Source organism: Paraphaeosphaeria sporulosa (assembly GCF_001642045.1).
Source record: "Paraphaeosphaeria sporulosa strain AP3s5-JAC2a unplaced genomic scaffold CC84scaffold_3, whole genome shotgun sequence".
Classification (NCBI taxonomy): Eukaryota; Fungi; Ascomycota; class Dothideomycetes; order Pleosporales; family Didymosphaeriaceae; genus Paraphaeosphaeria; species Paraphaeosphaeria sporulosa.
The window spans coordinates 2,207,429-2,230,509 of NW_017253362.1; the positions used below are offsets into that span (position 1 = coordinate 2,207,429).

At 50.0% G+C, this 23,081-nt stretch overlaps 10 protein-coding genes across 10 annotated transcripts; 4 read left to right on the forward strand and 6 right to left on the reverse strand.

Moving 5' to 3' along the window:
- Nucleotides 1-489: 489 nt before the first annotated feature.
- CC84DRAFT_1087216 (uncharacterized protein) lies at nt 490-1,135 on the reverse strand (the record flags this gene model as incomplete). The annotated part of the gene is made up of 2 exons (XM_018174189.1): nt 490-590; nt 643-1,135. 2 exons carry the CDS (start codon nt 1,133-1,135, stop codon nt 490-492), a joined length of 594 nt encoding a protein of 197 aa, XP_018039011.1.
- Nucleotides 1,136-2,637: 1,502 nt separating this feature from the next.
- Nucleotides 2,638-4,439, forward strand: CC84DRAFT_1215131 (MFS general substrate transporter; the record flags this gene model as incomplete). Its single annotated transcript, XM_018182697.1, has 2 exons — nt 2,638-3,965; nt 4,025-4,439. 2 exons carry the CDS (start codon nt 2,638-2,640, stop codon nt 4,437-4,439), a joined length of 1,743 nt encoding a protein of 580 aa, XP_018039012.1.
- Nucleotides 4,440-5,841: 1,402 nt separating this feature from the next.
- CC84DRAFT_1257464 (cytochrome P450 monooxygenase) lies at nt 5,842-7,481 on the forward strand (the record flags this gene model as incomplete). Its single annotated transcript, XM_018184735.1, has 3 exons — nt 5,842-6,049; nt 6,098-6,176; nt 6,251-7,481. The coding sequence occupies 3 exons, from the start codon at nt 5,842-5,844 to the stop codon at nt 7,479-7,481; spliced, it is 1,518 nt and encodes a 505-aa protein (XP_018039013.1).
- On the reverse strand, nt 7,193-9,972 carry CC84DRAFT_1257465 (uncharacterized protein; the record flags this gene model as incomplete). Its single annotated transcript, XM_018184736.1, has 4 exons — nt 7,193-7,731; nt 7,785-9,425; nt 9,476-9,602; nt 9,755-9,972. The coding sequence occupies 4 exons, from the start codon at nt 9,970-9,972 to the stop codon at nt 7,516-7,518; spliced, it is 2,202 nt and encodes a 733-aa protein (XP_018039014.1). The 3' UTR covers nt 7,193-7,515.
- Nucleotides 9,973-10,639: 667 nt separating this feature from the next.
- Nucleotides 10,640-12,327, reverse strand: CC84DRAFT_1194772 (FAD/NAD(P)-binding domain-containing protein; the record flags this gene model as incomplete). The annotated part of the gene is made up of 2 exons (XM_018181368.1): nt 10,942-12,327; nt 10,640-10,684 (listed from the first exon to the last, which is right to left on the reverse strand). Exons 1-2 carry the CDS (start codon nt 12,166-12,168, stop codon nt 10,640-10,642), a joined length of 1,272 nt encoding a protein of 423 aa, XP_018039015.1. The 5' UTR covers nt 12,169-12,327.
- Nucleotides 12,328-12,917: 590 nt separating this feature from the next.
- CC84DRAFT_1141540 (putative TrkA-N domain dehydrogenase) lies at nt 12,918-13,678 on the forward strand (the record flags this gene model as incomplete). The annotated part of the gene is made up of 3 exons (XM_018176328.1): nt 12,918-12,987; nt 13,039-13,110; nt 13,161-13,678. The coding sequence occupies 3 exons, from the start codon at nt 12,918-12,920 to the stop codon at nt 13,676-13,678; spliced, it is 660 nt and encodes a 219-aa protein (XP_018039016.1).
- A 299-nt stretch (nt 13,679-13,977) lies between these two features.
- CC84DRAFT_584700 (uncharacterized protein) lies at nt 13,978-14,794 on the reverse strand. The gene has a single exon (XM_018186775.1). It carries the CDS (start codon nt 14,572-14,574, stop codon nt 14,083-14,085), a length of 492 nt encoding a protein of 163 aa, XP_018039017.1. The 5' UTR covers nt 14,575-14,794; the 3' UTR covers nt 13,978-14,082.
- On the forward strand, nt 14,795-16,026 carry CC84DRAFT_584701 (uncharacterized protein). Its single transcript, XM_018186776.1, has one exon. It carries the CDS (start codon nt 15,015-15,017, stop codon nt 15,801-15,803), a length of 789 nt encoding a protein of 262 aa, XP_018039018.1. The 5' UTR covers nt 14,795-15,014; the 3' UTR covers nt 15,804-16,026.
- Nucleotides 16,027-17,922, reverse strand: CC84DRAFT_1240019 (uncharacterized protein; the record flags this gene model as incomplete). Its single annotated transcript, XM_018184001.1, has 2 exons — nt 16,027-17,597; nt 17,659-17,922. The coding sequence occupies 2 exons, from the start codon at nt 17,920-17,922 to the stop codon at nt 16,371-16,373; spliced, it is 1,491 nt and encodes a 496-aa protein (XP_018039019.1). The 3' UTR covers nt 16,027-16,370.
- A 2,782-nt stretch (nt 17,923-20,704) lies between these two features.
- CC84DRAFT_1115312 (Low affinity iron permease) lies at nt 20,705-22,820 on the reverse strand. The gene is made up of 2 exons (XM_018175422.1): nt 22,635-22,820; nt 20,705-22,586 (listed from the first exon to the last, which is right to left on the reverse strand). Exon 2 carries the CDS (start codon nt 22,538-22,540, stop codon nt 20,999-21,001), a length of 1,542 nt encoding a protein of 513 aa, XP_018039020.1. The 5' UTR covers nt 22,541-22,586; nt 22,635-22,820; the 3' UTR covers nt 20,705-20,998.
- Between the last annotated feature and the right edge of the window lie 261 nt (nt 22,821-23,081).

The window sequence follows — 23,081 nt, forward strand, 5'->3', positions numbered from 1 at the left end:
GCACTGCCTCGTTGAAACTTAACTCGTCCTTAGTAAGCTTCCGCATTAACTCGTTATCTGTAGAGCGCACATGTTGAACAAGTTCAAACCACACGTCTTGCTTATTACAATAGGCCCATAGCTTAAGCAGTTGCGCAGAAGCCGCGTTCAGTTTGTGTATCCGATCAAAGGTGATCTGCCACGTTGTGTACAGTGCTCGGTTATCATAGGAGCTTAACCTCGGACTCGTCCTCTAGAGTTTTGGCCACGACGCCTATTATATATAGGTAAAGGGGTATCGACATCGATATAGTTTCTTGGCATTTATCTGTACGGTTTCCATAGCCCGTCCACTGCCTACCCAACCCGTAAACCCGGCAACCCGTACGTAGGATTATAAGACTTGGCCCTCCCAAGTTCTAATCTCATGTCGCTAGCACAAGAAAATCGGACAAATCCGGTAGAAAATGCATGCAAACAAAATGCCAAAACGAAAATTGTTGTTGAATCTTAAAAAGATATTGGGCCGATCATATCACCACGCATCTTGCGTTCTTGCTTCAATATCTGGGTGACATTCTTCATGGCCGACTCGTGGAAGCCCTGAATATCTAGACACTAATCAGCGAATACTTGGCTATAATTTGAAGTATAGAATTTTACCATATGCGTCGCCAAAGCAAACGTAGATGCTCCAAAGCATCAATGTCTGCCCATTGATCTCCCTAACATCAACAATATCCCAGCTTCCAGCCAATAGGCCCTGAGTGCCATCCGTTTTGTTGTAAGTGAGCGGTGCATCCGCCATCTGGAACTTCATGTAATACCCAACATTGGTTCTTCCGCGGGTGGTGCGAGGCTCGAACTTGGTCAACTGTTCGGTGATGAGATATTCGCTACTTCCACCGGGAAGACCAGCGTAGAGGAATCGCTTGGCACCAGGCGTTGTGCTTGAGCCGGTGACATGGTCCGGGCTGGTTCCAAACCATGCGGTGTTTAGGAATTGCCCGGTGACTCGAGTGATTTCTTTAGCAGCTACCGGATAGATGGCATAGCTGCTGGATGCTTGGAAGAATGAACCAGCTGGGCATATACAGGCTTGTGGCTCGGGGCCACATGTTGGTATATCGGCTGTTGAGCGTTGCTGGATGCTCATTGGGAAAGAGAGAGCTGACATAGTCAAAGAGGCAACAACGAAGAAGGTGCTTTGAATCATTTTGGATAGTCGGGGTCTGAATTGAAATGTTGCAGTATTTCAAGTGTGGAGATTTTGAAGTCAAGATTTGAGCGCCAGTTACAACTTTAAGACAAGTGATGAGTAAAGAATATATTTTCAGGTGACTGGATCGATTTCTCGTTTTTGATGGTTCGATAACTGATCTCTACAGTCCTTCTTATAGTTCACAATGCCTTACTATAGTCCTTTGCGATCCAAGGGTCTCCTTCACTTGAAGCTGAAGTCTGCTGCATCTGCTATTCGGATGGTCCGCAGTTTCCTCGTGCGTCCGTATAACGTTGCCATCTCCGGAGTTGATGCTGCTGGAGATAGGGCTGGACATGGCGTTGGAGGTGGCGTTCCTAAAAGCTGGACCCGATGCTTGTTACACAGGGATCAACGCGCGGAAAGTGAGACCCTTTAGCAGCTCTGAGGCTGTCTTGTTCCTACACCGCCACGCGCCACGGAAATTCACTAATCCTTGCTGATGCAGGCCGTGCAATAAAAGATTGCTAGTGACGGTATACGAAGCAACAAACGAGGAAGACAATGCGAATGTCTGTAAATAGACTATGCTTATTCCTGCGCGAATCGTTGGCACGGAACCTAAGGCTCCAAGCCCGGTTAGCCAGCACATGCATGCCAAGATCTTCTAGAAGCCCGATAGAAGGATGACATGCATCGCACCTCAGCGACCACGAGGGAAGCCTGAACAAGTCCGTAAGCCCGGAAGCTTGTTTCAGACCCAGGCACCGACGCCATAGCCATGTGCGCAAGACACTTCAGCGAATCGATCTGTGCTGAAAACCACTCCGGCAGTACGAGGAATGCCTACCTGTGCGCGTTTCGGATCCGAAAGTTTAACAATTGTACTACGAGGTTTGTTTGTTTGCAGGCTACAGTGTGTGGCGATATGGTGAACAAGGCTCTAAAGAAGAAAGCATATCGATAAAGTCAATGCAATCATATGAGAAAATTTCTTATTGCGTGAAGCAAGAGTCTGTTTTAGATGATATATGAATTACCAAAGTTGAATCATCTCTTTATTGGCTTCCACTTCCAAAACATCTGTTATGGCAACCTTTGATGCAGGCGATGGAAGAGAGTTCATCATTGAGGTCAAAGCTCGGCCATCGCGGCGGCAGGTTCCATCCTCGAATGAACAACCCATTTCAAATCTCCAAGACTTGAACATTACAGTTTCGCCGGCTAGATCTTCGCCATCCGAACCAAGACGAAGCGTGGTATATCTTGATCCTTTAGAAGAAACCGCGAACACGACCAGTCGACCTCAGAATGAAAGAGCATCCAAACGAAGCGCTGCTTATATCGAATCCGAAAATCGGGAGTCACAATTAGATGCAAACAACACGCCCATCCCTCGAAATCTTTCGAGAAGAGACACAACAGAAAGTCGAGCCACCAATCGCATCAGCAAACGAATGAGCCGGGCGAGCGAAACGTTTTACGCAGCGGCAGAGTACAATGGATGGGGAGACCCTCGACAAGGACAAGGGTTCCGCCGACTGGATGCCGTTGATATTGTAGATGAGAATAGCGCCTCACTGCGCCGCCCGTCCTACGTAGAGATGCAAGAACAGCCACAAGATTCAAATGAAGACGAGAAGCGGAAAGCAAAGAGATACAACATAAAGTTCTACCTCATCCTTTTCTCGCTATGTATCACCAGTCTACTGGTCGCACTGGAAGGAACAGTTACATCCACCGCTTTGCCAACTATAGTCCGCGAGCTTGGTGGTGGAGCATCTTACGTCTGGGCTTCATCGGGGTATTTTCTTGCATCGACTGTCTTGCAACCACTGTATGGGCAAATGGCTAACATATTTGGGCGCCGAGTTCTGATTCTCTTCGCCGTGTGCTCCTTCGTTCTCGGAAGCGGGATCTCCGGCGGTGCGCATTCAATGGGTATCCTCATATTTGGACGCGTCATTCAAGGCATCGGCGGTGGAGGAATCAATATGCTCGTCAATCTCATCGTCTGCGACCTTGTGCCTCTTATCGACCGAGGGAAATTCATGGCACTGGTATTTAGCGCGATCTCTGTCGGAACTGGTCTAGGGCCATTCCTCGGCGGTATCATCGTCGAGAGGACAGCATGGCGTTGGGTGTTTTACCTGAATATCCCTATAGGCGGCATCTCCATAGTTCTTCTCTTCTTCTTCCTTCGCGTCAAAACTCCCAAAACGAATTCGACATGGCAAGAGAAACTTGCCCAGATCGATATCGGCGGGAACATCCTCTTCATAACGGGAGTCTCCTTCATTCTCGTCGCTCTCACCTATGCCGGAACATTATGGCCATGGAAAAGCTACAACACTATCGTCACTCTCCTCTTTGGTTTCTCAGGACTTGCTGTATTTCTCTTCTATGAAGAAAGCAGCTATTGCATACATCCAACAATGCCACTCCGACTTTTCCGGAACCGAACTTCGGCTGGAGCCTTCGCTATCACATTCATTCACTCCCTTCTTACCCTTCTGGTCATCTACTTCCTCCCCGTCTATCTACAAGCTGTATTGCTATCTACTCCAACAAGATCCGGTGTTCAAATGCTACCTACAGTCATTGTTCTTGTCCCATTCTCCGCAATTTCTGGAGCAGTGCTTTCAAAGATCGGGCGCTACAAGCCCCTACACATCGCCGGCTTTGGAATTATCACAGTTGGTCTGGGCTTTTTCATCACTCTAAATCACAAAAGTCCACCAGTCGCATGGATAATGGTTCAGATGGTAGTCGCCGTTGGTTCAGGGTGCGCACTGCCCTATATCCCCATCATCCTATAGCACAAGGTACTAACAGTCCCTACAGCTTTAGCCTCAGCACTCTCCTTCCAGCCGTACAAGCCGAGCTCTCCGATGCCGACACCGCCGCCGCAACCGCGACATGGGCCTTTGTGCGTCAGTTTGGTGTCGTATGGGGTATATCCGTTCCCGCTGCCATCTTCAATTCCCAGATCACGCATCTCTTACCGCGCATCAGCGACGCCACTGTGCGAGCAGAGCTAAGTGGCGGCGCTGCCTATGACCATGGAATACGCGCATACATCAACGCATTCGAGCAGCCACTGAAGGCACAGATTATTGGCGTGTATTCAGACAGTCTTAAGATTGTTTGGATATTTGCAACAGCGATTGCGGGACTGGGATTCTTACTTGTGTTTTTAGAAAGGGAAACTAAGTTGAGGAGTGAACAGAGCGGGGATTTTGGACTTGATGACGACTAGATTGGTGGTTCTTGCGATAACATTATCTCGCTAATAGAACAATGCATTTATGGTTTCTTATTGGTTAGACACCGAAACTATGGTTCACGTCTTGGGTGACATTACAATGTTGTATATACCTCAAAGGCATCCTCCGATGTCGGGAGGCTCTGTGCCTATACATGTGATTTCACTCCCTGCTACTTATATTGGTCGCCTATGTTTTTGCCTACGCGCCACATCACTGGAAAAGTTAAGTTTGAGTGAGCGAATATGCAAGCACCGTGCCCTACACCTGGTAAATTGTTAGTTCGCCTAGTGCTATAACACGGAGAAATGAAATGAAGTGATGTAACCTCTTGTGTTCAAGTCTGTTTAGTCCATGCGCGAGTCAATATGTAGTATATCGAAGCGAGCTGAGCGTCCGATGCCTACAGTTTTAATTTCATTGCTACTTCAAGCTATGAAACATCCAAGAGCATTTTAGACGATTGTGAGTTACTGACTATGAGAAATGACTTCCATTAATAGCATCTTGTTTCAGTTGTATCTTTCGCATAGCATTAAATGAATTACAATATACGACGTACTTCCTTGCCTAACTTAAAAGGCCATGACCAGCTTCATACTAGTCTCTTAAAACTTACAAACACCGAGTGCTTCTAGAATCCTAATTCCATGCCGACACAGGAGAATCCTTCACCCCAGCACCTACATCAAACCATTCCCAGCCCATGGCACCTCAACGTGCTAACAAGGATAAGTGACATGCAGCGAAATATGCAGTCGCTGCCAGTTAGCCTCCTCATGCCCATTTGCCAATAAGGGCTAAAATCCGAAGAAAACGAAAAACGTCCCGGTGTCACCGAAATCCAAGCTCCATTCCAAGTCCCCTAATACCCGAGACTATAGTGCTTGCTGAGCCTCTTCCTTACAGCTGAGATTTGACGCCTTCTGACTGTACCGTCAGCTGGGAAGGCGCATAGGTAATCTATTCTCTGTAGGTAGTGCAAAGGCCATAGCGTCCTCGTGACACGGACGTGCTTGGGTCATCGGACCCGAGGACACTGAGCATGGGATACAACGCTAAGAATGTGGCGTAGGATCGATGTGAGGGGCCTTGAAATCGGGCCCTTGTTTCATCCGGCGCTGCCACCATGTGCAGCCCCGGATGAGGAATCATTGTTGTAGCTATATCTGAAGCATTGTCTAACTCTCCCGGATCCGATGCAATGGTACTATCTGGGTCTGTAGAGAATGCGCCTACCAAAGCTGAAGACCAAAGAATGTAGACAGCAAAAACATAAGAGACAATCGGAATAAACCATAAGCAGAAAGTACAGAAGAGTTTTCAGAAACACAAGAGACCGACTACACGTGTGTTTTCATCAAAGCCATTTTGAGAGACTATTCCGAACCAAAAATGATCATCTCAACGCTACTTGCACTACAGTGCGCTGGCTCGATATCTATCTTCCTCATTTCCATCTTCCGTAAGCAAGTCGCGAACTTTATTCAACGCGTCATATCCACCGTTCTGAATGCATATCTCGCCCGACGCTACGCCATCAAGAATGTGGATGATCGTAGCAACCTGCCTTCCTGCACATATGAATGGCCCAACGGTCAAGGTATAATCTCGGCTCGAAGGCTCGACAATTCTGATTAATGTTGTGTAGGCGATAAAGCCAAGTTTCTCGAGGGCCACAGGAACAGTGAGCTATGGGAAGCCAAATTCGGCGCCATATATCGCCTCTGGTCTGGAATGACCCCGGAAATGCAAGTACTGGCTGCCGCTACGATAGATTGAAGATGGCTAACCGGTCTGCCAGCGTGGTGACCAAATCCGAACATGTTCGTGCCGTTTTCAAAGACTCCGACAAGCATATGAAAGCCGTGAATAACAACTCGGGACATATGCTAGGCGAGCTCCTAGGACAGTGTGTGGGGCTGATTAGCCAGAACCAGTGGAAGCGTGTCCGCAGCATCATGGATAAGCCATTCCATCGCAGCATGGCAACCACCTATATCCCCACAATCAAGACAAGAACTGATTCATTCTTCCAGGAGCTCTGGAATGATCGTGGCCTCGCTCGTGGATTGCTGGATCCAGCTGAAGATCTCAAGCTTCTGCCATTCCTCGTCGTTGCGGAAGTCATATATGGCCGTTTGACGCCGGATGTTGAGGCTGAGCTTCGCGCTCTCGCTCCGCAGAGAGAATCTCTGATGCGAACCGTTATCAAGGGCGGGCTTACTCGCTTCTACTGGGCTCAGTACCTGCCAACTCAGGCAAATCGCGACCTCGCAGCGTTCCAGAAGCGGTGGCTAGCGTTCAACGAGTTGGCACATAGCCGTGCGGTCGAAGGAAAGCTCAATGCGCCGATCATTGATTTCTTCGCCGCCCGCGATGCCGGAAAAATCACCACAAAGGAGCTCCTCCATACGCTAGACGAAATGCTGTATGCCAACCTCGACGTTACCATTGGGGCCGTGAGCTGGAACGTCGTATTCATCGCAGCCTATCCCGGAATCCAAACTCGACTCCGACAAGAGGTCGCCGAGAAACGTCGAAAGGCGGACGAGATGGGCGTTGAGTTTGAGCCGTACCTTCATGACGGGTCAACGCTCCTGGCCGCTTGCGTCAATGAATCCGCGCGGCTGCGTCCACTTGCAGCATTCTCTGTGCCGCAGGGTATTCCCACCTCGCGAGTCATTGGTGGCTTCAAATTCCCCGCTGGAACCAACTTCGTAGTTGACTCGTACGCATTGAACATCCGAAACCCATTCTGGGGCGAGGATCGTGCCAAATACATCCCCGACAGGTTCTTGGCGCAGGAGAGAACGAATGCGCGATACCATTACTGGAGATTTGGCTTTGGACCTCGGGTTTGCCTTGGTCAGTTCGTAGCGGATGTTCTTATTCGTACGATGCTTCTGCACCTCGTCGACTCATACGATCTAGAGATGACCAAGTCAGAGGCTATGGAGGATTGGCAACGCAATCCGCAGGTTTGGATCAACCACCCAAATATGCGGCTCGTTTGTACAAAGAGAAACAAGTGATGAATTTCAACGTCAAGGGCTACATTCCAGGTACCTATTGCCACATGTTGTCCCAATTCCAGTTGGCATCGATGGTGAAGTCGGGGTCCGTACCAAATCCAAATGCTTCGCCATGGAAATTACTGAATTCGACACCGAGGTCAGATGTAGCGCTGAGGAAGCTGTCTAGCTCCAGAGGTGGGCTAAGGTTGGGAAGAGGATCCGTGGCTGGAGGGGATCTCATAAGCGGGGTGGTGGGCGTTCTTGTTGGCTACATGAGCATGTTAGACTGTATTTGCATTGACCAGCGTTCTGGATACCTACCACTTTCTGCACTGATTTTGGACGTTTCGAAGTCGAGTCAGGAACCGAATGTGCCTTGTTCCCCATTACAACCGAATCCATCAAATTTTCGCGACAGGCTGACAGTGTCCTCTTTGCCATTTCGTACATGACCTGGCTTTTGCCTTGTACAAGTCGCGAAGACCTGACTGATTCGAGCGCAACGGAAAGAAACATCACATCCTTGAGATCGCTGTCTCGCTGTCCGATCCTAGTGGTGAATCGGTCAATAGTATTCTGGATGGCGTTAATCAGCGTAGACTTGTGTTGCTCGCTGATTTGATCCGTGGGGTCCATATTTGTTTGCCGATTCAGTGCTTCAACGTGTTGGCATATGCTCAGCGCGGCCCATAACACGTCGTTCTTGCACGCAACATAGAAGAAGTTCCTGTAGGATGAAGGCATCCTTGGATCATCCTCGAGGTTTCGCGCATCGTAGTAGTCTTGATATGATAAAATGACAAGAGAAGACTCTAGACAAAGCCTTGAGATCTCTGATGAAAAGGGATTGTCTTGTCGTTCGCCTAAGAGAAGTGGTCGGTAGAGGCATAACAGGGGTCGCCGCACATAGAGGTCCGTAAGTATGCGATGCACTAGAGAACCTGCGTCATTCGGCTTCCTGTCGTCATTGTCCAACCGTAGCGGTGCCGGTTTTCGTGATAGCCAGTCTTCTAATTTCTTCGCCTCTCTCATGACTTCCACAACGTCGACCTCGCTGGAGACCTTTTGGAGAAGGGACAGGGCTCTGATTCGCTGTGATAGAGAAGATGCAAGATACACCTGGGCGAGACTATCAGTCATGGTCGACAGAGGCTTCGCAGGAGGCAACCGTGTGCAGTTCTCATCAAAGTCGGCATCATCTAGATTGGACGGCACTAGCGGCGAGAAATCCGCTTCGAGGGATAATATGGGCATCCCAGCATTCATGGAGGCTTGTATGTCCATCTCCATTATCGTCGCCCACAGTCTCCGCCTCATTTCCGCGTAAAAAGGAGTAATCTTGGCCACCTTGGAAGGATCCATATGAAGACCCATAACCATCGCATTCCTGACAAGAGTTCCCGTGGCACTCCAGATCTTTTCTGGGGGCATATTTCGAAGACTCCTAGCTAGAAGCAGTAGTGCTTCGACTTGTATTGTGGCGAATTCATTCCGTCTCTTTCGACCTAACTCGTCGAGCCATGCTTGTATCAGGTCACCAGCGGCGCCTTTAAGGTAAGCTGACGTGTGATCACTTCCGTCATCGGGAGGCGCAAGACGATCTACTGCGTGGGCCATGATCAGCACGACAGTTACCTGCGGTATTGTACTAGAAGTGGTGCAAATTTCTGGGTCGGTGTTCATCCAGATCTGGCTATACCGTTGCATGAAGGTAGGTATATGAAGAATTCGCATTGTCTGTTCGAAGTGGCGCCAGTATACATTCAATAGTCGATCGCATGTCGATTTCGAAGGCAAGAATTCTCTGAGCTTCAAGAGAGCCAGCGAGAAGTCGGTATTTTCTGTGTCGGGAGAAGCGATTTTTGATTTTGATTTCCCCTGAAGGAACTGCACCTGTTTGGCAAGGCCGGTAATTTGTGGGTCCCTTGAGATCTCATTGATAGATTCTTTAGCCTCGGTGAACTTGAGATCATTAGTAACTAACATAGGCCGTCGCGAACAGATATACTTGCCTGGTTGAGAAGCGTTACTCTGTCGTTCTGTCCGTGATATCTAGAGCTTGATCCTTTCACAACGACACTTCCTATCTGGCTAGGATACGCGACGTTTGATACATGGGTTGCATCTCTTGGCGAGGGGCTGTTGTGGTACATTAGTTGTGGAATGTAATAGGGGAAGCAAATAGACGATTCAAATAATGTATCGGGCGATCGACCAAGTCGATCTCAACATGCTCGAAATTGGAGCCAACAATTTTCATACCGGTGTTAACCGGAATTCAGTCGACTTACTTTGTTGCCGCATTCCGTGAGGCAGACGAAACAGACCGTGGAGACACAAGTTCCTCCAATCTCGCAACGCGTTCCCGTAATTCCTCGAAGGCCTGTGGTGTTGGAGTGGCATAGCCGTTAAGTCCTCCGTTGGGCTGAGAGACTGTCTGTTGCTGAAACTGGGGTTGCTGTTGAGTTGGCTGCGGCGCAGAAGTGTTCTGGGTCTTGGTTGACTCCATTGGGAAAAGGGCGTAGGCGCAGTCAGTTTGACAATTTGCCTTGGTGCAATTCTCGCAGGGCGCTTTTCGATCGCATTTAAGTTTTTTGTCTCTGCAGCGGAGGCAGGAGATCACAGGCCGCGGTCGCTTGCGCGAAGGTATGTCATCCATGACGCATAGCCCTATTTGTCAGAAGTTCTTGTTCGCGGGACGTAATGGTTTGCTGGAAGTTGAGTGGTGTTTTGCTCGCAACTGGTTGATGGTGCACTTCAAGAACAAATAAGTCCAGGCTAAGTAGCGGCAAAAGACAGAGTAAAGGCAAAAGATATAGGGGGAGTCTAGCAAGATGGGCGCCGGGAGGCAGAACAAAAGCTATGAAGCCGTGATGATCGCCAAGGGATGAGGCGGTACGGGCCGCTAAAACTCGTAATTCCACTTGCCAAGCCGGGAACTAAGCAGCGAACGAGATGCAAGGGACGAGCACCACAAAACACAGCCCGGGCATCAAATTTTGTGGGCGCCCAAAATTAACCCGGCGCTTCCGTGAAAATGGACTTCAGTACGGCGGACCCGAGGCAGTGAGGGGCCAGCTATATAGCTGGAAGGCACCGCTACACCTCTACGCGAAAACGGCAGGCGGATGTTTTAAGTATCCTCAGCCAACCGCGGCCAACGCCATGTAACTGGACTAACCAACATTGGCATAGCCACTTTCTAGCATCAAGGCGATTATCTTTCACTCATTAGGTTCCATATTTCCGCAACAATAATACGCATTGTGACTTCTTACTCCTAAAGAAAAAGAGTCCCAGTTACCGAAACCGAAAGGAAAAATTGTTGTGTTATACATGGCTCCGATCAATAATGAAGTCCCTCATTCCGCCACCCCTATGTCTTACGTGAGACCATTTGAAAATTCACTTAACCGTGTAGCTTCGCTGCCAGCCAGTCGACCGGACAGGTCCTCGGCACTTTGGTCTCAGCTCTGACCCATGCCTGCACGTCCTCCTCTACCTTCGCGTTGTACAACCACGCGAGCTGACCAGATTCGCCACTCACCCATGTCTGACCTGCCTCAAGCTTTTTGCGCTCGGCCTGGGGAAGCCTTGTATTGTTGAGCTGAAGCGTAAGCTTTATCACCTTGTCAACGCGCTCTTGGCGCATGTGCTTCCAGTATGTGATAGCCTTGTTCAGTGGCATCTTCTCCGACAAGTGAGGTAGCAAGGCTGCGAGCGTGAAGACGTCTTCAAAACCCTGAGACGCACCCTGGCCAGCAGTCGGTGGAATCGCATGAGCGGCATCTCCGAGAATGATAACTCGCTTGCCTGAAGAGAACCAGCGCTCAAGCTTGGGAACGACATAGTATGGCCAAATCGCAAGGCTATCGATAGGGACGTTGTTCAAAGCTGACTTCACGATCTGAGGCCAGTCCTCAATGCCGGTGCGGAAGAGAGCCAAGAGTCGATCTTTGTCTGCAAGCAAGGCATCCCAACCGGCACGGTCCTGCTCCGGATACGCACGCTGAGTGCCAGCAAGGACCTCAGATCCATCGACGTTTTGTGGAGCCATGACAAAGGCACCATTCTTGCCGTGAATGGCAACAGGCATCTCGTATTCAATTCCTTTCGGAATCTCGAGCTTCGAAATGGGGATGGCGCAAGTGATGGCCACTTGGCCCGAGTACTTTGGAACCACGCCAGGGGCAATATACTTCCTTACAGTCGAGTGAATGCCATCGGCACCGATGAGGATATCCGCACTCGCAACGGTCCCGTCCGTGAAGGCGAAGGAGACGCCACTATCGTCCTCGGAAATGATATGACTGAACTTCACTCCATACGTGATTGGGATCTGAAGCTGCTTTGCCATAACACGGAGCTCAGTGAGGAGAGTTTGGCGGTAGACACGAAGTGCCTTGTATCCGTACGTCTTCTCGTCTCCAAGGTAGTAGCGGTCAGTGGTGACCTCCGCCTGATTCTTGTATGCAATGGTCTCGAAGTTGTATCCCTGGGCGCTGAGTCGTCCATAAAGACCAAGAGTATCGAGAATCCTAAGAGCATTCGGAGAGAGCATCAAAGCACCAGAAGATGAAACACTTGGTCGGCGAAGCTCATAAAGGGTGCAGGCGATACCATGGCGATGAAGAGCAAGAGCAAGGGTGAGTCCAGAGAGACCGGCACCAATGATAGCAACACGTTTTGGGGGTGCGGTGAGCATGTTGTCGAGGTGGTGTACAGATATATGTGGTCGGTCGTTGCTTCCACCGGGTGTTGTTCGAGCGCGGAAATAGCAAAGTGAGAGCAGTTTGAGGACAAGCGATCGCTCCAAGCCGAATCAAGCGTAATTGGCTTGCCTGTTATTTGCGTTTGCAGTTCTGTTGATAGTGTTAATGATTATAGTCAGAGTGAGGGAGTCGAGATTGCAGTGGTGAGAGTCTTCAAGACAGGATGGCGGTAGAGTAAGTGTTTGAAGCAGGAGAGAGAAGCTGTAGTGCTCTGTTGATGGGATTGTCTTCAGAGATTGACATTATATTTGTATAGGTAGTTGTTTGCTCTGCCTGTCCTGAAAGGGGAAAGGTCCGGATCCGATACGATAAGGCGCAGCCGTTATGTAGTCGCGCCACAAAACCATGCCACATTCCGGATCCGAGTCTTCGGATCCGAAAGACTTATCCGGACTTACCATTTGGCACACGCTTGATCATACATGAGGCAGCTCCTTGCTCTTCTTCTGGGAAGATCACACCACCAAAACTTTACAGTCTTACAACCAATCTCCGACTCTTTCACTTTACCGTTTTCGCCTTTACTTGGAGATTGACGCCTTGCCAAGGACTCCACAACAGCCTCACCTCCGACACAGTCAATTTTTCAGAATTTCGAAGCAAACTTCAAGATACAAGAGAAAAAGGAACCCTTCCACTCCACATAACTACCTATACCCATTTCCCACGTTCTACATCAAGCATGCAGGTCCTCGTCATTGGAGGTAGCGGCCGCACTGGAAAGCTCGTTATCAACGAGCTCCTAGAACGAGGTATGGACTTCTCCAAAATTGAAAGCAAGAATGCAAGCTAATCCAGCCTAGGCCATAAGGTCACGGCTCTAGCTAGGAACCCGGCCTCGCTCGAGGATCGCCTCAATCTCCAGATTGTACAAGGTTGGTAATCCTACACAACACACGTAAGCAAGCCTACTGACAGTTCTTAGGGACACCCATGAACAAAGATGATGTTCGTGCCGTAGTGAAGGTCGGAAAGCCATCCGTTGTCGTTGTCACGCTGAGCGCGCCGCGAGCTAGCGATAGCCCGTTCGCAGCCGTCGCATCCCCTCCCCGCCTCATGGCAGACTCAAACGCGAATGTCGTTGCTGTCATGAAGGAGTTCAATATTCCGAAGATTGTCATCATGCAGGCATTCGGTGTCGGCGACTCCTGGCCAAACATGCACTGCGTCTTGCGTCTGCTCATGAAGAAGTCCAATATGATCTACCAGTATGATGACCACAACCTTGTCGACCAGGAGGTTCGGGCCAGCGGCGTCAACTATGTTCTGGTTCGACCGTCGAGGCTTGAGGAGGGAGAGGCGAGGCCGGTGAAGGAGTGGCCGGGAGCGGGCAAGGGTGTGCCATTGATGGGTGCTTGTACGCGGGCAACAGCCGCGAAGTTTTTGGTCGACGCAGCTGAGAGCACAACATGGGACAATACGGCTCCTGTCATCACTAGTTAATGCTCTTCCTTGACTTGTACAGATAGGGAGGGCGTACGGACGATGGGCGACGGGAGGTGTCCGGTATCTTCTTGATTGCTCCAGGGTTCTCTTATTTGCAGGCTGGAGTTAATCGGCTAGCATCATACATGGCATAAACTTGCTTCAATTGTCTGCCTACGTGCCTCACCGCGTGTTTGAGTGCTGAACGTGCCAGTAAAGAGAGGTGGACATGTGCCGCCACGATCGTCCTCTTAGCGGCTTGGCGAAGGTAGGGATCAGATCTACACAATAATTGTAGGAAGACACTAGCTACAATACGAGGTAGAGGCGGGCCAAGCTCAGCAAGGCCAAGAGCCATGGCGCCAAACTATTGTATCATGGTTTTGATAGTCTATTCGCACCTCAAGTCCCCTCGTCCCCACTCACAGGACCTTGAGCGCCGCGACAATGAAGCAGACCCACGCCGGGAAATCCGTCGTCAGGGCCCGGATCGAGTTCAATTCCAGCCAGACTTCCATCGAGTGGACCGAATTGCCGCGGGGGACGTTGTTTTTGATGTCGGCGAGGAGTTTCAGCGCACGCTTGGCGTAGATGGCGATGTGCCCGAGGCTGAAGAGGAAGCCGAGCAGGTACCACTTGGTCGCGCTAGCGGCGTAGAGCTGGTCGCGGGCGAGGATCAGGTTGAGCAGCGCTGACAGGTAATTTGCGGGATAGCCAAGCAGGATGACCCAGCGGCCTCGCCGGCCCCAGAGCTGGAACCACGAGTGGAGGTTGACGTTTGCTTGCTCGCGGTATGAAGGGCGGGTCCAGGTACCAAGGAAGATGTGCTCATCGACGCCGAACATGAGGGTGACGGTCGACGAGAGCACGGGGAAGAGGCGGACCAAGCGCAGCGCAGCGGTGAAGATGGACATGATTGGGAAGGTGCGATGAGGATGAGGACGAGGATGAGGACCAAAGGAGAAGCTGGCGTTTGTGACTGGCACGGAAGAAAGAGGACGAGGCGGACAGTGAACGATCCAGAAGAAGTGCTAGGCGTAGAACAACAAACGGCAGTGCGGCGCCGGGGAGACGGCTCCAACCTCCCCAACGGCTGCACCGCATACGCCGCCGCGTCGTGTTGCGTCGTTTCGCGTCGATATTGTCAGATCCGAAGGTTCGGCACGAGGGACAAAGTAACGGCAGGCAACAATAGGCGCGACAGCCAACGATGCATCCGAAAACAGGATGAGACAAGGCAAACGAGACCGATGAGACCGACGAGACCGACGAGACAGAGACATTATTATCAGGCGACGCAGGCCGCCGTGTGCAGTGACACCAATACCGTGTATTACCACCTCTAGCTTGTCCAATGATGCCTTTGTCGTCTATATTCCAAACCGCCCCAACGGCTGTACCGCATACTTGCGTCGTTGTCGGATCCGAAGGTTCGGAGGGGGGCAAAATAACGATAGACGGCGGGCAGCAGGCAGCAGGCAGCAGACGCGACAAGCAACGATGCATTCGAAAACAGGGCGAGGCGAGGCAGACGAGACCGAGACATTATTATCAGGCGACGCAGGCCGCCGTGTGCAGTGACACCAATACCGTGTACTCAATGATGGCTTCCTCGTCCATATTGCTCAGAGGGGGGATTCTGCTGGTGCCCGACGGCGGGACGGACGCGGTCGTGGCTATGCGCAAAGATCTGCTCGTCGTCGCAGACCGGATTACTTGCATTAAAGAGGACATCGACCTGGCCAAGTACGAGGCGCTAGACGCGGTCGAGGTCGACTGTTCGGCCAAGATTGTCTCACCTGGCTTCGTCGACACGCACCACCGGGCTCGCGGCGACGCTCGCGTCAGGGGTGCGATCCGTCTTTTGCTACACACCCACACCGCTCATCGAGAGCTGGACTCGGTGTCTCGGCCTGGTGCCGGCCATCCTTCAGCCGTGGCATCTGCCGCAGCTCATGCGCTTCAGCTCGCTGCTGACCGACCACGCCCGCGTCGCGCTGGGCTTCGCCTTCGACGGCTTCGCCTTTCTGTCCGCGCCCTCCACGCGCGCCCTCTTCGACGCGGTGCGCGCGGCCGGCGTGCGATGCATCACGTCGCACGCGTTTGGCAACCCTCTGCTGGGCACCGGGGCGGGCGGCCGTGAGTGCCCTGGAGGCGGCGGGGGTGCTGGGCCCTGACGTCATCGTCTCGCACGCAACGGGCTCGATCCGCACTCTGGGCTGCGACTCCAACAGCGTCGCCGGCAGCAACATGCTCGAGCAGATGCGATTGGCCTTGCTCATGACCCGCGCCCAGAGCACCCAGACCCTCGTCGCCAGCAAAAAGTTCCCCCGCGCCATGAGCCCCACCGTCCAGCACGTCTTTCGGCTCGTCACCACCCATGCTGCCCGTGCCGTGGGCAAGGCCAATGACATTGGCAGCCTCCGAGTAGGCTTCAAGGCCGACATTGTCACGTGGGACTGCCAGTCCCCCTCCATGGCTTGCGCCCCTGCCCACGATCCCCTGGCCGCTCTCGTCTGCGCATCCTTACGAGCTTGCATTGATGAGACCTTGCACCAGCGGGACCGAACGAGCTCCCAAGAGAGGTGTTACCGGGTGGTGCGACGAAAGGAGATCACTAATTTAGTCAACCAACAGGCAAAATATATTTCAGCTCCAATGTTAAAAGTAACCCACGGCCAGATAGAGATAATCTTGGTAATATGAGATGCTACATTTTCCTCAATTCTTCCTCGATCTTCGCCCAGGCTGGTCGTAACAGGATTCCGGTGATCCATTGATTGCCACCATGATCTTGACCTAATACCATGATGAAATTCCGTGCTGCTGGGTTTGGTTTCATGGCTGCGGCATGATGGTACACAAAAGTGCCAGGTGGATTGATTCGAGAAGGTCCGTGGTCCCCCACTTTGAGAACTGCATCACCAAAGTCCACTGCATGGATCAGGTCGGCTCGAGACCAGTTGGTAAAGGGCATGAGCAATGCGTCAGGGTCTCCGCATATCATCGAAACAGGATCAACGCGCCCCGGCGGTTGCTTTCGTAGCTCACGGAGGTTCGCGAGTATCTGAGCTTCAGTAGCTTGTTTTCGCAGATGTTGTCGATTCAGCCGTGCGATTGGGCCCAAAGGTCCGATCGCAATCGAATGCTCCACAAATGTGAAAGCAGCCACGACCATATTCTGGACAAAGATGCCTGGCGCATCAACAAGTGAACGAAGTCGAAAACGGGCATTAAGTGCGTGTACTGCAGTTATCGACCGAGGTTTTGGCAAAGCCGAAGCTACTGCTCGTATCGTCCACGCTGTCAGTACATCATTTTCGCTGACTTCCTCTTCTCCAGGAAGCTGTCTCTGAGCCTCGAGTCGTAAATTGGCAACTGCGCGCTTGGGTAGAAAAATTGTCCGAGTCTCTGCGCTCTTGTACCAGCAAAGGTCCCAAACAAGGTTCAACAAAACCTTCACTAACGCCCATGTCTTCATGATTTGAGGCTTTAGGACGTAATCCTCCTCTAATTTTCCAGATTTATCGGCGGCTTTGATTAAGAAATCTTCTCTAGCACCAAGCATGGGTGGTACTTCAGACATCCTTCCTGCCAGCACAAGAGACCACGCGCGCAGTAATGCCTGCTGACCCATGACGTCCATCAATGTGTGTGGCCAAGCAATTCCAACGAGTGTAGCATTTTGGAAGGATGTGACACGAAGCGATATCATCGGTATGTCTCCCGCAAGGTAGTTGTCGAGAGTCTCTGGTGCACCTGGCGGAGCTGCGAACTCTCGAAATTCTTCCGGGGCTGGGTGCAGATGTGGCTTTTCGGAAGCTGCAGGCAGTCGTGCTGCAAGAGGATGATCCTCTATAGCCATGTTGTATGTCTGACTTGTGAATGATAAAGGCGGACGCTCGGCTGTATAAGTACGTGGCGTATAGATTTCGAGCTGCCCTTGTCCCTGGGGTTCAACAGTGAGGATAATTTTTCGAGATGTGGCGGCTCCAGACACCTACTTTGATTTTCTGTCTGAGGCGGCCTCCAGCTTTTCTCCAGTCCCCGATTTCCAGAAGCTTGGCAAGCGATTTGTGGAGTTTGTCTTTGTCCAATACATCATTGAAGCGCATCGTCCAAGATGTTACGATTACTTCGTTTCTCCCTGGGTCGTCAAAAGTGTGTACTGGATAAATCTCATCGTCATCTTTCGCTAATCGTGAAATTCTAATAGAAGGCTCTGTGGGTGATGTTCCAAGAATGTACTGTAAGAAAGTCATGTCGGAAACTATACGTTTAAGGTCCGCAAAGCTCGAGAATTGCGTTCATCGTTCCGGGATCTCCGAACGCTATATAGTTACTTGAGCGAACAGGCGGCTTGGTGGTGCTGGAGCAGTCCAAATTCCTAGCAATTTTGGGAAAGGAATGCAAGAATTCACCCACTCCTCTTGGCATAGGCGAGGAATGTATATGAGATGTAACCTCAAACATAGGAGGAATCGATTGAAGCAAATGACGGTTCGAATCGAGTGCAACTTTGTTTTCCAATCCAAGCCCCAGCGTCGCTGATAGTAAGGAAATCTGCAAACAAACAGCTCACTCATAGTCAGGTGTCGAAGACACGGGTCATATGCTAGGTGCTAAATCATCAGGCAGGACTTAATACTGACAAAGCCGCTACATCCGCGTTCCTAAGTCGTGGGATGCCGACAACTGTCTGGAGCAGAGTAGATCTACCGACGGAGATGAGTCAATTGCTCAGACAGCCCATGCCGAAACTCCTTGTAGACCCGATATAGCTCTCAACGCCAACTGGATGTGGCGCACTAGATGGGATGAGATATTTGCTGGTGCAGATCGGAAACTCCTTGTACAGCTCGCCTAGATGCCATGGGGTACAGAGAAGGACACTCTTCGCCATACCGATGTTTCGATCCGGGATTTGCCCCGCAGCTTGTACCCATACCATGCCTAAAAAGCACTGCTTGAGCTGTTCAGTTTCAAAGCAACCACGGAAAAATATAGGATGCAATTCAAAATGGCTTTTTGCTTTTGTGTATACTTCTAGAGACTGGATACAGCTGCGAGACAGAATGTTCTGCGGAGGCTCTGACAGACGCACAGAATCAGTCACTAAGGGAAACTTGGTGCGATGACACATTATGGTTATTGATACCCGAGGTCCAGAGGAAATAGTCACCTAGAAATGAAGCCGATTCAGAGCCTACTCCCCCACTCGACTCTAGATAGGTATCTGAAGATAATATTGACAACATCAGATCGACATACACAGACAACAGTGACGAAGAGCCAGATGTTTAAGAAGTAGCAACCCAGATATCGCGAGAATTCTGAGATTTAAGTAATAAAGATATACCGAATGTTCCCCCGTCGGATCGCTCGCCCAAATCAATGTTAGGTCAGCAACTTATCCCTTATACCTGTACTTCCCCACGAGGCAAATAATACTTGAAGTCTGTATAACAAGCGCAGAGTGGCCTGGCGCACTGGAAGACCCGCTTCCACACTTTGTAAAGCTCCCGTCCGCCAAGGAATAGAAAAACGGGAAGCCATCATCCACCCTACTTGGATACTCCAGCAGCATTATAGAAATAATTCAAGGCTGGTCCACCTTTGAAAGCTCAAATAACTATACGTAAAGAATTGCTAGCTCTAATCTAGTGCATTCGAACGATCATTCTCGAAGCTGGCCTTCTTCGATTCGCACTTAGTGGTGTCAGATAATCGCGTGATGAGAATCGTCAAGTATCTGATGAAAAAGTGATGATTGATTGATTGAAGTAAGTGGTGATCGTTTCTACAGATTTTCTTGTTTTTCTTGTTTAATGCCTTCCAAGCAAGGGAGAAACCGTTTTAGGAATAGGTACAGGTGCGCCAGCCACCTCGCAGATGACCATGTAATCGGACAAGTGGATGAACAGGTATCTCAGCTAATTTACTTTTCGAGAGGAACAACTCTCAGCAGCTGCATTAGTAGCTATTGTAGAGTTTTAGCTACAGAAATAGTGGCTCTACGGACAATGGCATTAGAACTTAGTAGGTCTTAAGATTAAGAAGGTTATGTTTCTCTTAAAGGCGCTTAGCAGATGTAATAGCTAGTTCTTACGCCTAGTTCGTAAAATTAAGGCTAGCATCATATTAACCCTTACAGGTGCGTTCTCTCTTAATACATCTAGTAAGATGAAGAGGTATAATAGCGTAGGCGCTACGTATACATACTAGAACCTAATATTAAATGTAGTATGCGAAAGGATCTATTTTTAAAAAGGAGTTAAGGTGTTAGGATCCAACAGGCTCGTAAGCTACTTATGATGAAACACAGGCCGAGGGCCCCACTAAGGCTTAGGTAATGTCCCACGGTGTCCCATACGCCAAGCCATGGAACACTTGAATCACGTGACTTATTACGTGACTACACCATGGGATCCCACACGTCTCCCGCATGGGATCTCATGGGACTATGGGATTTCATGGGATTTTTATGTATATAGAAACTCGATTATGATTTCTTATACTCGTGTTCAACCTATTTATCAATCTATCGTTTGGATTACACTTAGGCCATATTGTTGACTCGTTATACTTCGCATGATACTACCGTATCAACAAGACCCCTTCCCTTCGTTCAGTTGTCTTATTCGAGAACCAACTCTAAACCTTCAGGACTAGCTACCCTTCTGGATTGAACAAAAGGGAAGGTCTATAATAGTAAAGGTTAGAAATAGAGTTAGGTTACTATTAAGACATTCATAATACGTGAAGAGGCTACGTAGTTATAATAATAGACATGACTGATATATAGGGCCTCTAACATGCATTTAGGCCTTTGGATCTATTTTACGCTTACGTACGTAACCTCCAATAATTAGGTCACTAGCAAGAGACCTGGACTTGTGATGAGGCGAGACTAGACATGGGTTATCGAGGTGAGGTCGTCGCTCATTAGTCGATAAACCAAGTCAGTGTTGACCTGATTTCAGCATGTATCGTAGGGGTGGTTGAAGGTAACGCGACGCGAAAAGTTGGTGGGTTTGCTTGCCTGCGTGGCTTGCTTGCCGGGCACGCTCGACGTTTTCTAGAAATTCATACTGCCTAGCTATAATCGCAAGTAGTGTCGCAAATCTAATTATAAAGAGTTGAAACGATCGACTTGAAGCGGATGACATGACGCCAAAATTCCATGCAAAAATTCAACAACGAATGGCTCAAGATTAACGACAAGCTGGTAAGATGAGCATGGAGGACAGGATATTTGTCTGAATGATGTTGTGCATTCAGGGACGGCGTGAACGAGGGACCTGAGGTGTTTCTATCCATTCTGCTCAACGTTAAGTTTTAACACAAAACGTTCCCGCTGATCTCGTCGCCTGCATGAGGTTCCATCACTCCCTCGTCAGCCTTGGCAAAGCTCTGCGAGCCAACGTAAGAAATAACCTTAAGTCTGTGCAGGTAAATGTTGCGGAGATCAACACGCCTCTTTGTCTCGCTAACGTTGTGACCAGTGATCAGGATCAGGGTGAAGAAGGACTCGATAACGCTAGGAGGGATGTTGCAGAGAAGCTGTCCAGTCTCACTCCATCGCAATGCCGAAGCAGCCGCGATAAGTGCAAAGATCAAAATCACTCCCGAGACAACCGACCACTGGTGGGAACAAAAGTACCCTACGCGTAGAGATATGCGGTACGATAGCGATTGAGCCATGTCGCGTTCTTCTTCGGGCGTTCCGACCCCGATTGCAGAGAGAGTCTGAAGATCTTCGTAGTTGACTTGAATAAATTGCTCGTCTTGGTAGTCTCCCAAGACTTGGCAGACGTTGCGCAGGACGAAGCCATCATTTAAGCCCACCAGCCCAGCATATGTACCAATTAGGAGCCACCAACTGGAGTTGAAGTGCAACGGAGGACCGCACGCGACCCAAATGAGGATGACAATGATGAGAAATGCCACCCCTGCAAGGGTGCCTACCAAGTCGGCGTAGTAGTCGATTGCGCGCTGGACCTTGCTTCGCTTTCGCTCCGGCATCACTATCACAGAGTTTTCGGTTCGATCGCCGGTTAAGTTGCGGAGTCTGAGCTCAAGTGCGGAGTCAGCCTTCCAGATCGCTTTGAGACATTCGGCCATGTAACGACTATGTCGCTCCCGAACATTGGCGAGGAACGCCAACAAGAGGACCATGAGCGCTGAAGTCGCAGAGTTGATATACAACTGCCAAGTGTTCGACCATTCGCAGTACTTCCCAAAACCCAGCCATATAAATATGCAACCCCAGAAGCCAACGGCAGTGCCGATGTGTCCAAGGAACGATGATATGAAGCCCGAGACCTTTGTCAACCAGTTCTCTTGGGGAAGCCGGTCCACAAAATCGTTCTGCTGAAGTGTCTGGAATTTGGCTGTGTCGATCTTCGTGAACTTTCCAGTAGCAATGAGGTGCTCGATCATACGTTTGTGACTGCTAATGCGAGATCGCAGACAGCCCGCCACCATAATCAGATTGTCGTGTTGATTGAACTGTTGCCGCATGAGAAACGCGTCGAAAACCAGGTTAATAATCGCCTGGGCATCGGAGATAATTATTTTGTACGTATTAGCCGTTCCATAGTGAATACCCAAGAATGCCCATGTAAACAGTCCCACAAGGACAATGACGTAGGTATACTCCGACCCAGAAATTTCAACAACGCGGTCCAACCAGCGATCGAGAAGTCTCGGCTTTACAAGGGCCGCGTAAGTATCGGTATTTTCCACGGACACATGGCTGCTCTTCTCGGGGTTCGCAGATTTCGCTTCTGCGTCGTCCACAATATGACTCGGCGCAGAGAATTGGAGCTCATTACGAGCGCCAGGGCTCCGAAGCCAATCGAAGATTTGGCTCAACATGGTGGACAGAACGGGCCAAAGCAACGTCCAGTATATAGCGTATAATCTAAGACCAGGTTAGAGCTGCTCCGCCGAGGCCAGTTGTCGAATCTACCTGGCGTCCTAAGGTGGGTGTGTGAGGTTTGGACCCTCGCCTGAGAACAGGCTATGGTCGATAAAGGATAATGTAGATATGAAGGTAGCCAGCTTTGTGAATCGGTGTACCGCAGCCTTGCGATACTAGAAGAAGATTATCCAGGTAGTTAAGAAAGTTGTGGAATATGTGAAGAGAAAACAGAACAAGGAGTAAGCACCTAAGAAAAAAAGAAAGGGAAAAAATCCCGCATCGCACTCCGCGGAAAGTCGATAGCCAGTAGGGGATGAGCACTACTACCGCGCCTCGTGATTGGCCCAAACTATAACGCTAGTAAAACCCCCAATACTAGTGTTAAATCGTGCCATCGCCCATCTCTAACCTAGGGCGTTCATTCTAGTAAGAGCTAACTAGAATTTTATAGCTAGTGTTAGGATCTAGACCTAGGATGGGATTAGAATATCATTT